Source organism: Neolamprologus multifasciatus, chromosome 15, assembly GCF_963576455.1.
Source record: "Neolamprologus multifasciatus chromosome 15, fNeoMul1.2, whole genome shotgun sequence".
NCBI lineage: Eukaryota > Metazoa > Chordata > Actinopteri > Cichliformes > Cichlidae > Neolamprologus > Neolamprologus multifasciatus.
In genome coordinates this window covers 35039862-35055474 of record NC_140453.1, presented here as the reverse complement: position 1 = coordinate 35055474, position 15613 = coordinate 35039862, and the positions used below count along the sequence as shown (strand labels likewise).

Here is a 15613-nt window from a genome sequence, read left to right as displayed (position 1 = left end):
AAAATTACAGTTACTAATACAGAATCTAAGTATCAAGCATTTAAAGATAATTTTCAGGTAACCAATTGAATTATCATTTCATTAATAATTGACAGCACAAAACTCTAGAATATATTTTCCACAGCTGACCATGACTGTGCATTCTTCTAGAACTTTTTCTTTCTTTTAAAGGATATAAACACAGATCTAGTCTTCTTACATAGTGATAAATTATTAGAAAACATACCATTTGAAGAATTTTCTCCAGCACATTGAAATGACCTCTTGGACATATTATGTTTTTGATATCCATGATGATTGTGGAAGAGTCCAATGCTAGATGAACATCGTGGTATTGCTGAATTTGGCCAACCCTTCCTTTGATCCATTTTCTGTCATCAGATAGGTCTACTCTGCACATAATGTCTAAGTCTTTCTGCAAATCTTCATACCTTCCTTTATAGTCTTCAAAGATGCTGTTAATTTCCTGCAGTGGCAGTTCTCCACTCTTTAAACTATCATAAAGACATCTGTACTTGCTGTAGCAGGTTTGAAATAGTTCATAGTAGACCAGATCAAGAGTATAGATTTTTTCATCAACGTCAGTATTTTCAATGTCATCTTCATGAGGCTGCTCTCTTGAAAGGTCCTCCAGGTTGTTTGCCCAAAACCTTTTGAAGATTGAACTGTCTTTAATAGCATGCAGCTCTGAAGCCATTTGATGTGTTATTTCAGAGAGGCTAAAATAAGTAACCTTTGCAGTTGTAGGTGAAGTCTGTCCATCAAGAGTGTAAACCTTCATAAATTCATTCAGATTCACTGTTTCGATGTTCTGTTGAAGTTTTTCGTCTAGCCCATTGAAGTCAACTGCAGATTAAAAAGATGTTAGTTATCATCTCAGTACTAATCATATTAACTCAGACACACTTCTGAAATAGAAGTTCTTGGATTCTGAATTTTTTGATAGGTAACTTGATAAAATCGTATTCTTATACCAATTTAACTCATCCTTAACTCAGCACTTTGTGTTTTGCCAACCTTGAATCAGTGAAACTGATCACCTAATATCATTTGATACTGCCTCACATTCATGTTTTTAAGGGTGTATGTAATGCAACATAATCTGTAATAGGGAATTTGTATTGCAATGCAAATTCTGTATTACATATTATATTTGTAATATTATTTGGATATATTACACATATATCCATCATGTCCATTTTTTCCCATTATTCTACACTGTATTAATTCACTTGTAGCCTCGGATGAAATTTTAAAGGTTGCAATGTGTAAAATGAATCACAAAATGCTAAATGGATAGGTCATTAGCACTTTTCTACTGTACATTAGCATTAAAACTGTTTTATACAGCATGGCTCATTCATGCAAGCACTTTTTCTATGTTTAAGTACTCACACTTCCACTTCCACTTAGTAAATCAGAGAGCAACTTGGAGTTATTATCTTAGCAGATATTTGGCATTCAGACTGGAGCAGCCAGAGATCAAACCACCAACCTTCCAACTGAATAGATGAGGTGATCTACCTCCTGAGTTACAGCCACCCAGAAGTTATTCATTCCTTGTTTTACTATGTAGTTTGTCTCTTTAGTCTTACCTCTAGTTTGACTTTCTGACAGTAATTTTCCTTGATTGAGTTCAGTTTTGTGTATATCCCTTTTTTTTTTTTTGCATTTTCTTTATTTCTTTCTGCATTTGTGTCATCAGACAAAACATTACACAACAGTTAGCATTTAATCTATTTGATATTAGAAGGTGGAAAACAGTTAAGGTATCTGATAGAAAAATTAAAGTTATGCAACAAGTTGAGGAAATGTATCTCTCTCTCTCTCTGCCTGTCCCTCACTCCATGTTATTCTAAGCTATCTTTTATTCAAGTACTATTAGCATTCTGTTCCAGCACGCTGTGTAATTCAACTAATTTCTTTTGACACATATATTTTCCCTGAAAAAGTGTGTGATTATGTATATGTATGTAAAAGTATGTGAAATGTATAAAAAGGCCCAACAACATCGCCCTGATGAGCACTCTAATACACTTTTACATTGTATCCTGTCACTCCCTTGCAAGTAAATAAAACGCATTAAACTCACTATTCTGAGTGTTTCTTTATTAGAAATTTTTTCTGACAGTATTCTTAAATAAATATTTTCCAACTTTGTTTATTATCAGTTTTTCTATATTTTTTTCCTTTTTTTATCCATATTTGACGATAAGTTCCACCTTTGCAAATGGTTGGTCAGAAGATGCCACCATGTCTCTAAAAGACACACTGTCTTATTAATATGTCTTAATGCGACATCTAGTCTTTGTGGTGTTCTTTGTGTAAGTACCAGAGCATACCAATGAGACATGCATGCCCCCTTACAATTGCTAAGCGATTTGTAAGAACTGGTTTTACAGTGGAAAACTTGCATAAGTCAACTATAAGCATGTCATACGTTTTTAGACTGGACGAATAGCGCATAAAATCATCGATTTAGACTGTAGGAAAAACATGATTTACTGTGCTGCTCACAGGCAATCAGCAGCCACTAGCAACTTGAAAAATGCAATCTTTTGTTAGAAATTACTCAGTGCATAATTTGATATTGTGAATGAATGAGTATAGCACAATAGCTACGACATGACCATTCAGTTTATATTTAGGGCTCTCTTGCATGTTATACTTCAGTGAACCTCAGGGCCACACCCAACAACCTTCACGAGGGGTAAAAACTTGTGACTCTCCACCATTTACTTTTAGAATTAAAGAAGCCTCTTGGATGAGACGTGAAACTTTTCAAAAACCTAAGGTAGTCCAGTTGCCTTTTTTTCAGTTGTAAAAAGTGGCAAAGCATCGATCTAGTGTGCTCTGGTAGCTTTACATTTTATTTTTCCACCATAATTTACCATCCTTAAAAACTCTTAAGCCTTTAAAAGTTCTCTTTACCAATGTTAGCAGTTTTTCACTGGCTGAGATGCTGCAATGTTACCAGTATTTGGTCTAGACTTTAAGAAGACAACTTAAGAATACAACTTCTTAGACAACTTTATCATTCTGGGAATTTTTATAGAAAAATAATGGACAGACTAGAAACAAAAACATTGCTTATACCTTTGAGGTGTTCTGGAAGCGTCTGGCAGATTTGTAGAAGATCTCTGACCAACTCTATCTCATTCTTGACAGCTTGTGATTCCTTTTTTCTTTCTTCAAGTAATGCTGTTATATGTATGTCATCTTTACAACGACCATCATCACAGAGGCCATCTGGGGAAACATAAACAACAATCAGAAATACTACAAAGAACAATTAAAGAGCCTGCATTTTCAGGTCCAGCTGCACAAATGTATTTTTTTCTGTCTTCTCTATTTTTTTTTTTAATGGCACCTTTTATAGGTAACTCATATGTAAGGGCAATTAAAAACTTGTACATCTGACCATTGAAACTGACAACAGCTACATTTGTTTGTTTTTTTTGCAATTTTAATGTGAATATTTGGGTTGGAAATCAACGCTATAAACAAAACCAGCTAGAAAAAAGATCCAACTTTAATCATTAATTAAGCATCGCAAATTATTGATTTGCTCATGAAGCTAATGCGATGAAGAAAAGACATTACATTTAAAAAGACACCCTTGTAGAGTTCCAGCTTCAGCTTCATGTTTCCTTTGTTAGAAAATAAGAAAAGCCCTACTGATTACTCAACAATTTGTGGGATATCCTAATTAGAAAGACCTTAGCTTTTAAAACTTTACATTTTTAAAATTAAAGAACCAGTAATGCAATTTATTTAGTATTTTAGACTTGCCTCAAAGAAGTCAGTACTGGAGATCACAAAACCAGATATGCATATCACTTGCCTTGAAGCGACTGTTGTTGTGATTTGGCGCTGTATACATGAAATTCATTTGAATTTTGAATCACTAAGTACCACTAAGAGTAGAGAGTTGACCTGCTTTTAAATATTTATATACTGCAGTATTGTCATGAACACCTATATTCCATTACTACTGTAAGACTGAAAGCAGAATTTAAAGAATAAACTACACCTAATTTACAAGTAAACAATTTTCATACCTTATAATACTTGTAGAATTTGTAATTTAAATACACCAGCTAAAATGAGTGGACAGACAAAGAAAAACATATGAGGAATTGAGGACAAATGAGAAATGAAATATTTTTATTCACCTGTCTTGAGCAAATCCACAAATTTCTGTTCCTTCTGAAAAATTAAGTTTAAAGTTTTAATTTGGATATCTCCTCTGAGGAACTGCTCTGACATTGTTTTGAATACTTTAGTTGCCAGAGTAATCCTTTGCTCTGCTTCATCTGAGAGTTTGTTGATCAGTCCCCCTCTCCCTAAACCAGAGTGAGAAGAAAAAAAACAAAACAAAACAAACAAACAAAAACATCTTGCTATGAGTTTGTACAGGAAAAAAAAATGTAATCACAAAAAATTCATGTAAAGAGTTAAATAGACAGACTTGAGGTTAGCCCAAAACTCTGTATGAAGGCCCCTTTAAAAGACTAACACTAAATTTATACACAGCTACTGTTTGTCGAAAATGAGTCTTTACCCTAACATTAGACAAAAATAAGTAATATTATACATTACATACTCAAAATACTTTTGTTAATATTGCAGCATTTACCAGGCGTTTCAAAGACAGTTTTGGCAATGGAAGAGTTTAAAAGGTACTGAAATATCAAGTCTTCGTCTTTGATGTAATCTCCGTTGGCATCTGAGGGCCATGATTTTACCACAACAGCAGACATCAGGTTCCCAAACTGTGTGATGTCATATTTTGCCAAGAGAGCTGAAATATCTTTTCCAGATTTATCCTGAGCAAAAAAAATAAGTAACAGGAAAAATTCATCATTGATAGCAATTAATATTTTTGCCCATAAGTTAATCTTTGTTTCTCATAGGACTGAGGAAAACATCCAATATTTGTCAAACAGATGTTGAAGAAAAAAAAAGGAATTACTGATTTAAACAATTCTGTCCTTATAATTGTACTCTGTGGAAATCTTTTTGACCAAGTCCATACTTTTTCTTCTGAGCCAATGTAGCTTCTTTGGGTGTTTAGGGTATTTAGGATACTTAAAGCCAATCAGAAAGAGATTTTAAATAATGGTGTTTAACAACACAAACATGGAACAGACTTCTAGATTTCTGCACCCCATAAAATTAACAAAAAACAGAAACTGAAAGTTGATAATGTACATAAATTGAAACTGAAAGACAGCACAGAGGCACTAATCATGGCAGCACAAGAACAAGCTCTGAGTACAAGATCCATAGAGGCTGGGGTCTATCAGACCAGGCAAGACCCCAGGTGCAGGCTGTGTAAAGATGCCCCAGAGACAATCCAGCACATAACAGCAGGGTGCAAGATGCTAGCAGGCAAGGCATACATGGAACGCCATAACCAAGTGGCCGGCATAGTGTACAGGAACATCTGTGCCGAGTATAACCTGGAAGTCCCGAGGTCAAAATGGGAAATGCCCCCAAGGGTGGTGGAGAATGACCGGGCTAAGATCCTGTGGGACTTCCAGATACAGACGGACAAAATGGTGGTGGCTAACCAACCGGACATAGTGGTGGTAGACAAACAGAAGAAGACGGCCGTAGTGATCGATGTAGCAGTTCCGAATGACAGCAATATCAGGAAGAAGGAACACGAGAAGCTGGAGAAATACCAAGGGCTCAGAGAAGAGCTCGAGAGGATGTGGAGGGTGAAGGTAACGGTGGTGCTCGCGGTAATCGGAGCACTAGTGCTGTGACTCCCAAACTAGGCGAGTGGCTCCAGCAGATCCCGGGAATAACATCGGAGATCTCTGTCCAGAAGAGCGCAGTCCTGGGAACAGCTAAGATACTGCGCAGGACCCTCAAGCTCCCAGGCCTCTGGTAGAGGACCCGAGTTGGAAGGATAAACCACCCGCAGGGGTGTGCTGGGTGTTTTTATATATATATATTAAAATTAAAATTGTCACAGCTTGTGGAGCGAGCCGTGTAGAATTTAACAAAGGACCCAAGATGCAGATATGCAGTAAAGTGAGAGGGCTTTGTTGAAACTGAACATGAGTGATTAACAAAAAAAAGGTGAGAGTGGCGAAAAACAGAACTTAGAAATAAATTATACTGGGAAAACTAAAACCTAAACAACAAACCTGAACGAGAGAAGGCAACTTGCAGGGGGAACAGCGCAGGGAGAATTTACAGGATGACGGAGGGAAAACTGCAGGGAACGCACACAGGATGACAGAGGGAGATACGCAGACAAACCAGTAACGCACACAAGAAAACACAGGGCTTAAATACACACAGGGCAATCAGGGAATGGCAAACAGGAGGAAGACACGGCTGGGATAAATTGGACATGCGAAACTAGAAACACTGATGAGAGACACAGACCTACAAAATAAAACAGGAACTAGTGATGTACGGATCGATCCTGAAATATCGATTCCTCCGATACCAATCATTTATGCTCTAGAATCGATTCTCACATTAAAATATCGATATTTTAGTAATTTAGGGTAAATTTGTAGTTAATCATTAACAGGATTACAGTGGAATGAAACTATAACATTCGGATTGTCTACATTCAAAGGAACTACTTCCTCTTCCGCCTTTCATAGTCATGTGCGAAATACGGCTGTATAAATGTCTCACAGCCCCTTGGCGTACGCACTCACAACAATGGCTGCGCGTAATTGGAGTCATGTGCAGACTAATTTTACCTCCACAAACAACTGGGACCTGGTTTGCGATACATGTGGAAAAAAAGTGCTCCAAGAGTGAGGTGCTGTGGCCATACTAGCGAGACATTCAGTGAGGGTAAAGACATTTTACAGGGTTTATTTATCAGATAAAATACATTAAATGTCACCGTTATTATTGGAAACCATGGGGGTGTCCAAATTCAGAGGCTGCTTCCACCTGAGGTTCCAGCCTTCGCGGTCTAAAGAAAGCCAGGTAGTATGTCACAGGCTCCCTCGGTGGAGTGAAACACTGCCACTAGCTATCTAAAATATAACCGGGCACTGACGTAAACTCTCGACCGCCTCACACTTTGTTTAATTTTCTGTTTGACGTTTATTCAGCTGTGTGAAAACCCCGGAGGAACCCTCCCAAGGGATTAATAAAGTTAAATTTAATTTAAACTAATCTAATAACTTTAATCTCAGCCAAACCGATTTACTCACGAACAAATAAAACACTGAAAAAGCCAAACAATAACATTTTTAAGTTATTAAAGTGACTTATATATCATGTTTAACCCGAGTAATGAAAGACCACGGGGATTTGAAGACGATGTGTCGGTCGGCTCAGATATTTGAAGTTTACACAGCTACATTCTCACCTGAAAATATGTTAAATGTTTTTTTGCGACCCAGAAAGAGAAATAAGAGTAATATTAAAACTAAGTCGCTGCCGCAATTGTTGGAAACTGGAATTGGCTGGGCCGCGCTATGAATTCTGCAATATGGTTTCTCAATTTTGTTGTCCGGGTGGAAATTCGGGAGAATGGTGGCTCCAGGAGATTTTTGGGAGGGGCACTGACATTCGGTATTCTCCCGGAAAAATCGGGAGGGTTGGCATGTATGGTTGTGGCAACATCACTAACCTTGTCAAGCACTTCAGAGTAAATCATATCACAAAATATGACGAGCGTATGTTGAGGTGAACTGAAGAGGAGGAGAGGGACAGGTGCTGCTAGGGCGAGACAGACGTCTCTCACGCAGTCCTTTAGTGCTGCAGGCAGGCAAGGTGTTCAAATAGCGCACAACTTCAGTTTTTTTTATTTTTATATGATGAACTCTGCATTATTAAGTGATAAGAACAAGTAACCCGATGTCCTGTAATCATTATGATGCTATAATTTGAGATACAATAAATAAAATGAGTTTTTGTACAAAGTATCAGTATCAGATCAGTATCGTCGATACCACCCTGAATATTACTTGGTATTGGATCGGAAAGAAAACCAGTGGTATCGCACATCACTATCACACATGCAAAGACACTAAGAAACACGGACTTTACACAGAGGAATACACACGCACAAATGACTATAGGCTAAACTGAGGAAGAACAGAATCCAAAACCAAAGAGCTAGAAAACCAGAACCAAAATACATCACAATAATAGAAAACACAAAACGCTGGTCAAAAGACCCAGGATCATGACAAAAATAAATGTATAAGCATTCATAAACTATTTATTTAACATTTTCTGAAATCATACCTTGCAAATCTGTGCAATAGCCTCCAACGCACATTTCTCCATTGAGGTGCATAGTAATGTTTCCCTTGGGTCTTTCATTGTATGACAGTATATACCAATTTGATCCATTTTAGATTCCTAGTTCAAAAGCACATATTCAGTTTTGTGTCTCAGATGCTTGGAAAATACGCATACAGCACAAAAATATTTGCCCCCGTCCTGATTTCTCTCTCTCTTTTTTCTTTTTCCATACAGAGATAACCCAAGTAAATACAAAATGCAGTTTGTAGATGAGGATTTTGTTTATTAAGGAAAATGCTATCCAAAACTGCAGATCTAGCCACTTAGAACTGTCAACTCCTTCTCATGTCCACCATGTGCATGTCCCTTGCACTTGACTACAGAGTGTCACCAAGATATGGTGGTTTCTTCAAAAGTTTGACTTTTATTCTTTCCAAATATTTTGATAACATTTAATGCTAAAATATTTAACACCTTTTCCACTGCAAATGACCCAAGCTATTCCTAGCAAATTTTTGGACACAAATTCAAAAAATAGTAATGCTAGTAATATGACAAATATAGGAAAAAATTCGGAAATCAAGAAGGGAATATTCTTTTGTGACATTGTAAATAAAGTCTTACCTTTTTAAGTTTTACTTCAAAATCTCTCCTGAATTCCTTCCTCCAGAATGAAGTGTGTTTCTCATGACTAAAGGATGCTTTGAGTAACTTGTTCCATACCTACAAAAAAAGAGAGTCAATTGTCAATGAAATGTTAGCATGAGTGTGGGAAAATGTAAGAGTCAGTAAATAATTATTTAATACTTTTTACAGTATTATGAGCAGAGATGGGAATAACAAGCGCTTTTTTCAGTAACGAGTAATCTAACTAATTACTATTTCTACCGTTACAATGCCGTTACAGTTACTAGAAAAAGCGGTGCGGTCGCATTATTATTTTTCAACAAACAGACAGTTGAAGCTGCCTTCAGCTTACCGTACCTTATATCAGTTGCACGGAAGTAGCTGACTACGTAAGTAATCTGGATGCTACAGCTTCAAGCAGCTGCGCGCGCTCCCGCGGACGGCAGTCACGATCACTTTCTAGCACAACACCTGGAGCTAAGGGGGCAAAACTATCACATGAGTGCTGCTGTTTGGCTGAGGAAGAATAAAGTAGTCGTGGTAAGCTAATCTGACCACATGACCACTTTAAGATGGCAACAAGGTGATATATACCAGTTTTTAAATTGTGTTGATAGGCCACGTAAAACCAGAGTCATGATAAACAATATATACGCGCCGTTTTTTCTCAATAGTTTCGTCACGTTTACTAAGGACAGCGCTAGCAAGCACTCTCTGCTTATGTCCCAAAAACAAAAACACCCCTGCCCTTTCTTCTTGGTGGAAAAATGCACCATGTCGACCAATCAAAAATGATATGGTAACATGACATTTGGTTGTTTAGGAAGAGGGGGACGTTTTAGGGAGAGAGAGAGAGAGCAGAAAAAAGAGAGAGGGAGTTTCGAAATGTGAGAGATTTGTGACATTTAGCGTGTTTGGAGTGTGTGATGCCTCAAAGGCATTTATGTCATTTATCTTTAATGTTTGCTTTAAAATAATTCTTTTGTATGTCTTTAAGTTAAAAAGAACAGTAAAAAAAAGAGTTAAAAATGTTAAAAAGCTTTAATTTTGAAGGTGAACTTGCTAATAACCTCACTTCCTTGTGGGTTACCTGTATTGCTTCATTTCCTGTTTACTTGCTCTTCCTGGTTGCTCTAAGAGGGAGAGTGACATGCGGTCTAGCTCTGAGGCTTATCCACAGCCATCCACTTGGGATCATTGTTCAGGCAACGCCGTAAGTGTATATATTTCATGATGAAGGTGTTAAAAAGGCATAAATAGCGGTATTTGTTAAGAATTATATTTTATTTGTGATTCATGGAGGTTGATTTGTACATGTTAAAAAAGGCAGTTTTGATGATCATTACTGTTGCTAAAGCTAACACGAAGGTGTAAGGTCACATTTTGAGTTATTTCGTGATGCAATATTTATGTAAACGATCATTTTTTCTATTCTGTATTTCTTTTCAACTACAGTTTTCACCGCTTGTCAAATGAAGATTCTGAGTAAAAAGTCAACTCTACTCGGACTCGTGTATTCATTGACAGAGGTTTAGGCAAGGCAAGGCAAGGCAAGTTTATTTGTATAGCACAATTCAACAACAAGGTGATTCAAAGTGCTTTACAGAGACATTAGAAACAAAAACAAATAAAAAGCATGATTTAAAATTGATTAAAACAAGCAAACAAACTAACTAATTAACAAACAAACAAACAAACAAACAAAACAGTATATAAAATCAAAACAGATAAAATCAGAACAGTAGATAAAATCAGTAGTTAAAATGTAAGCTTTGAGTGCGGATTTGGTGCTTTATTCAAATGCAGCTGAGAACAGGTGAGTCTTCAACCTGGATTTAAATAAACTGAGTGTTTCAGCTGATCGGAGGCTTTCTGGGAGTTTGTTCCAGATATAAGGAGCATAAAAGCTGAATGCGGCTTCTCCGTGTCTGGTTCTGACTCTGGGAACTGATAAAAGACCGGATCCAGATGACCTGAGGGATCTGGAAGGTTCATACTGGGTCAGGAGGTCACTGATGTATTTTGGTCCTAAACCATTCAGAGCTTTGTAGACCAGCATCAGAACTTTAAAGTCTATCCTCTGACGGACAGGCAGCCAGTGTAAAGACCTCAGAGCTGGACTGATGTGGTCCACTTTTTTGGTCTTAGTGAGGACTCGAGCAGCAGAGTTCTGAATGAGCTGTAGTTGTCTGACGGATTTTTTAGGTAGACCTGTAAAGATGCTGTTACAGTAATCAAGCCTACTAAAGATGAATGCATGGACTAGTTTTTCCAGGTCCTGTTGGGACATCAGATCTTTTATCCTTGATATATTCTTGAGGTGATAGTAAGCTGATTTTGTTATTGTCTTAATGTGTTTTTCTAAGTTTAGGTCTGCATCCATCACTACACCCAAATTTCTTGCCTGGTTTGTGGTTTTTAGGTGTATAGACTGAAGTTCTTTGGTGACCTGTAATCGTTTTTCTTTGGCGCCAAAGACTATTACCTCAGTTTTGTTTTTGTTTAGCTGGAGAAAATTGTGGCACAACCAGTCATTAATTTCCTCAATGCATTTACCAAGAGCCTGTACAGGGCCTCGGTCTCCTGGTGACATTGTGATATATATTTGTGTGTCATCTGCATAGCTATGGTAGTTTATTTTGTTGTTCTTTATAATCTGTGCCAGTGGGAGCATGTAAATGTTAAACAGAAGAGGTCCCAAGATGGAACCTTGGGGAACTCCACATGTGATACTTGTCTGCTCAGATGTGAAGTTACCTATTGATACAAAGTATTTCCTGTTTTCTAAGTATGTTTTGAACCAGTTTAGTACAGTTCCTGAAAGACCTGTCCAGTTCTCCAGTCGTTTGAGTAATATGTTGTGGTCAACTGTATCAAATGCTGCACTGAGATCCAGTAAAACTAAGACTGACATTTTTCCACTGTCTGTATTCAGACATATGTCATTGAACACTTTGGTCAGAGCGGTTTCAGTGCTGTGGTTCTGTCTAAAACCTGACTGGAAGGCATCATAGCAGTTATTCTGTTTTAAGAAGTAATTGAGCTGTTGAGAAACTGCTTTTTCAATGATCTTACTTAAAAATGGGAGATTTGAGATCGGCCTGTAGTTGTTCATTTGTGTCTTGTCGAGATTGTCCTTTTTTAGTACAGGTTTAATTACAGCCGTTTTTAGTGATTCTGGAAACACACCTGATAATAAAGAAAAATTGACGATCTGTAACAGGTCTGACTCTAAAGTCTTTGAGACCTTTTTGAAAAAACTTGTTGGCAGGACATCTAAACAGCAAGAGGAGGAGTTCAGTTGACCTAAGATGTCCTCCAGGTCTTTGCTGTTAATCGGGTGAAACTTTTTCATGGTGTTTAAACTGTTTTTCGGTGGACACAGTACATATCCTGGATCTGCTGTTGATGTACCAATTGCTTGTCTAATCTTTTGGATTTTTTCTGTGAAGAATTTGGCAAAGTCATTGCAGGCCATGGTCGAATGAAGTTCAGCTGCCACTGACACAGGAGGGTTTGTTAGCCTGTCAACTGTAGAAAATAAGACCCGAGCATTATGACTGTTTTTGGTGATGATGTCAGAGAAGTAGGACCTCCTTGCACTCCTCAGTTGTAAATTATAATTGTGAAGTTTCTCTTTATAGATGTCATAATGAACCTGGAGGTTTGTTTTTCTCCATCTGCGCTCAGCTTTCCTACACTCTCTTTTTTCATTTTTCACTAGTGTGGAGTTTCTCCATGGAGACTTTTTCCTTCCAGAGATAACCTTCACCTTAATGGGAGCAATTGTATCCATTACATTTAACATTTTAGCATTGAAGCTATTGACGAGCTTATTGACTGAACCTCTGGACAGGTCAGGTGTTAATGGGAAGACCTGGTTAAATATCTCACTACTGTATTCAGTTATACACCGTTTTGTGATCACTGCTGTTGATATATTTGTGTGGGCTGAGATTTTACTTTCAAAGAAAACACAGTAATGATCAGACAGGCCCACATCAGACACAGTAACCTTTGAAATGCTCAGGCCCTTGGAGATCAGTAGGTCAAGAGTGTGTCCTCTATTATGTGTGGGCTCTGTTACATGCTGAGTCAGCCCAAAGTTGCCCAGAGTGTTACTCAGGTCTTTAGTCCCTTTATCCTGAGGGTTGTCCACATGGATGTTAAAATCCCCAACAATAATTACACAGTCGAAATCAACACAGATCACAGACAGCAGTTCACTGAGATCATTAAAAAAGTCTGTGCAGTATTTGGGAGGCCTGTAAACATTAAGAAACACAACTTTGGATGGGGCCTTCAGCTGTAAAGCCACATATTCAAAAGACTGAAAACTTCCAGGAGATAGCTGCTTACATTGAAATGATTCATTAAATAAGACAGCAACCCCTCCTCCTCTCCTGCTCACCCTGGCCTCACTGATAAAACTGTAGTTAGGAGGGGTCGTCTCGATGAGAACAGCTCCACTGTTACTTTGGTCCAACCAAGTTTCAGTTAAAAACATAAAATCAAGGCTGTGCTCAGTGATTAAATCATTAATTAAAAATGTTTTCCCAGCTAAAGATCTAACATTTAATAAAGCCAACTTAACTGTTTTAGAGGCATTACTTGTCCCCTCATGTTTGGGAGCAGTCTGTGGCACACAAGGTATGTTTACTATATTTAAAGATCTTTTAGAGTGCAGCTCTCTGTGTTTTGACCAGGCCACATGTCTCCTTCTGTCACCTAAAAGTACAGAAATTTTAAAACCTTCTAGTAAACAGGGTCCCAGCTTCTCCTGGGAAAAGTCACCACTGCCATAATCCTCGCAGCCCGGACCCTCCACACATCACACATCAGACTGCGGAGACAGGGCATGAAGGTGGTAAGGAGGAACTAAGGGGGGCGAGGCTGGGCAATGTGACTTCGATTGCTCTGTTGAGGGTGGGGCTCGATGGCGAACCTTTGGCTGCTCTGGTGGGGGGTTTATGGGGGACAAAAAGGGATTGGGCCGGGGGGTAGATCTGAGCCCAGCATTGACCCGCTCCATCATCTCCTCAGTGAATTTCAGGTGTGGGGAGGAGGGAGAAAGGGAGGGGGAGGAGGGTGATGGCCTGTCAGGGGTTTGGGGGACTGGGGAAGATTGTGGTCCCTGGTCCTGGTCGTTGGTGTTGTTAAGAGAGTTGGAGGCAAATAGGGACCCCTCTTCTTGCCTCTCATGTCTCTCCTTTCTGAGGCTCTTCCCGGGTGGGGGCAGATGGAGCTCCTCCTCAAGGTTTCTGCTGGGCTTTGTCTGTTCTTGGAGTACTGTTTGTTCCTCTTTATGAGATAACTCCTCGTTTATCTCAGCCTTGGCACCAAGCACAGATGGATGACGTATGGAATAAAACAAGTTGGAGGTGAACAGTTTCACCCCTGACTTGTTAAAATTAAATCCATTTGCTTTAAACAGATGCCTGCGTTCCCAAAAAATATTAAAGTTGTTGATAAAATGCACTGAGTGGTCAGTACATGCCGATATGAGCCATTTATTCAGTGTAAACAACCTGCTGAATCTCTCGTCTCCTCCTCTGACGGGCGGTACAGGTCCACTGATGAATACAGCTGCATTCAGAGAGTCTACAGTATTTAATAATCCAGTAAAGTCCCGCTTCAGAACCTCCGACTGTTGTTTGGACACATCGTTTGACCCTGTATGCAGAACAATGTTTGTCACAGTTGGATATTCATCTGCAATTTGAAGAATTCTATCCTTCAGGTTGTTGACCATATCCTTAGGAAAGCAGAGGACTTTAGTGTTCTTACCGCACATTCTTTGTACATCCTTTACGGCAGAGTCACCCACAATCAGAGTTTCAGGCCTAGCCTTTAGCTTTCCCTGTGGCCTTTTACTTTTCAGTAGATTTTCAGACCTTACTTCGCTACTTTTAGATGGATGGTTGTCCGATATAGATCCAGGGTCCTTTGATAGTGGAGCAAATCTGTTCTGCAGTTTCACATTCAGTTGTTTTGGAAGTTTGTTGTTAACCTTCCTATTCACGGTTGTCCAGTCCTGTTTCCTCTCGTATACAGGGGTAGAAGAGCTTCTCTGTCTCGTAGGAAGTGAAGGCCAGTCGGTTTCAGAGATTTCAGCTCGCTGTGCTCTGGCTGTGATACGTCCTCCCCCTTCCAGGAGACATGATTTATGTCTTGGTATTGCACCAAGACAGTCCAAGGGGGGATTATCGCTTGAGGATTTATAATAGTGCACAAAGTCTACTTTCTTGTTCTTGTTATCTGTGCTCCTTAGCTGTGTACTAGCTTGCTCATTGCCATTGTTTTGAATCAAAGGCAAGGTTGTTTCATTTCCACACAGTCCATTTACCTCCACGTTTACTTCTAAGCGATGAATTTTTGCCTCCAGTGCTGCAATCTTCTGCAGGAGGCTGTGGTAGTCATCTGTGGAGAGGGAAGGCATCTTGTTGCTAGTTAGCCTAGCGGTTAGCACCTTTCCAGGCTATTGAGGCTGTTCGGTGCCCAGACGCTGTAATCAGGCTTCAGCTGTGTCTAGGCCACAGACACACGGAGCGCTGAGGATAAGGTAACTGTAAAAATGTTGCTGTTTCTGTTAAGAACACTTTAGTCCTAATGATCTATAAGTGTCCAGAAGCTATCGCAGGTAAGCTCATACGGAAAAAAGGGAAAAATCAGCATAAAAATCAATAAAAGAAGCAAAGCATTTAGCTTGGTGTTTAATCAGAGTTGCTACACTCTGCAACAGAAC

At 38.8% G+C, this 15613-nt stretch overlaps 2 protein-coding genes across 4 annotated transcripts in view; both read right to left on the bottom strand.

Annotated features, from left to right (window-relative positions):
• The window catches only part of LOC146502556 (E3 ubiquitin-protein ligase rnf213-alpha-like), a 118169-nt gene that overhangs the window by 67634 nt on the left and 34922 nt on the right, over positions 1 to 15613 (bottom strand). For 2 of the 3 annotated variants that reach the window (XM_085132746.1, XM_085132744.1), the window contains 6 exons: positions 8866 to 8964; positions 8242 to 8358; positions 4607 to 4829; positions 4176 to 4346; positions 3097 to 3249; positions 227 to 846 (listed from right to left, as the gene is read on the bottom strand). In XM_085132746.1, the coding sequence (XP_084988872.1) occupies positions 227 to 846; positions 3097 to 3249; positions 4176 to 4346; positions 4607 to 4829; positions 8242 to 8358; positions 8866 to 8964 (1383 nt within the window). The remainder of the gene's footprint in view (positions 1 to 226; positions 847 to 3096; positions 3250 to 4175; positions 4347 to 4606; positions 4830 to 8241; positions 8359 to 8865; positions 8965 to 15613) is intronic. The other variant, XM_085132745.1, reaches the window with a different exon arrangement.
• Positions 10134 to 15571, bottom strand: LOC146502558 (uncharacterized). The gene has a single exon (XM_085132748.1). The coding sequence runs from the start codon at positions 15305 to 15307 to the stop codon at positions 13700 to 13702; it is 1608 nt and encodes a 535-aa protein (XP_084988874.1). The 5' UTR covers positions 15308 to 15571; the 3' UTR covers positions 10134 to 13699.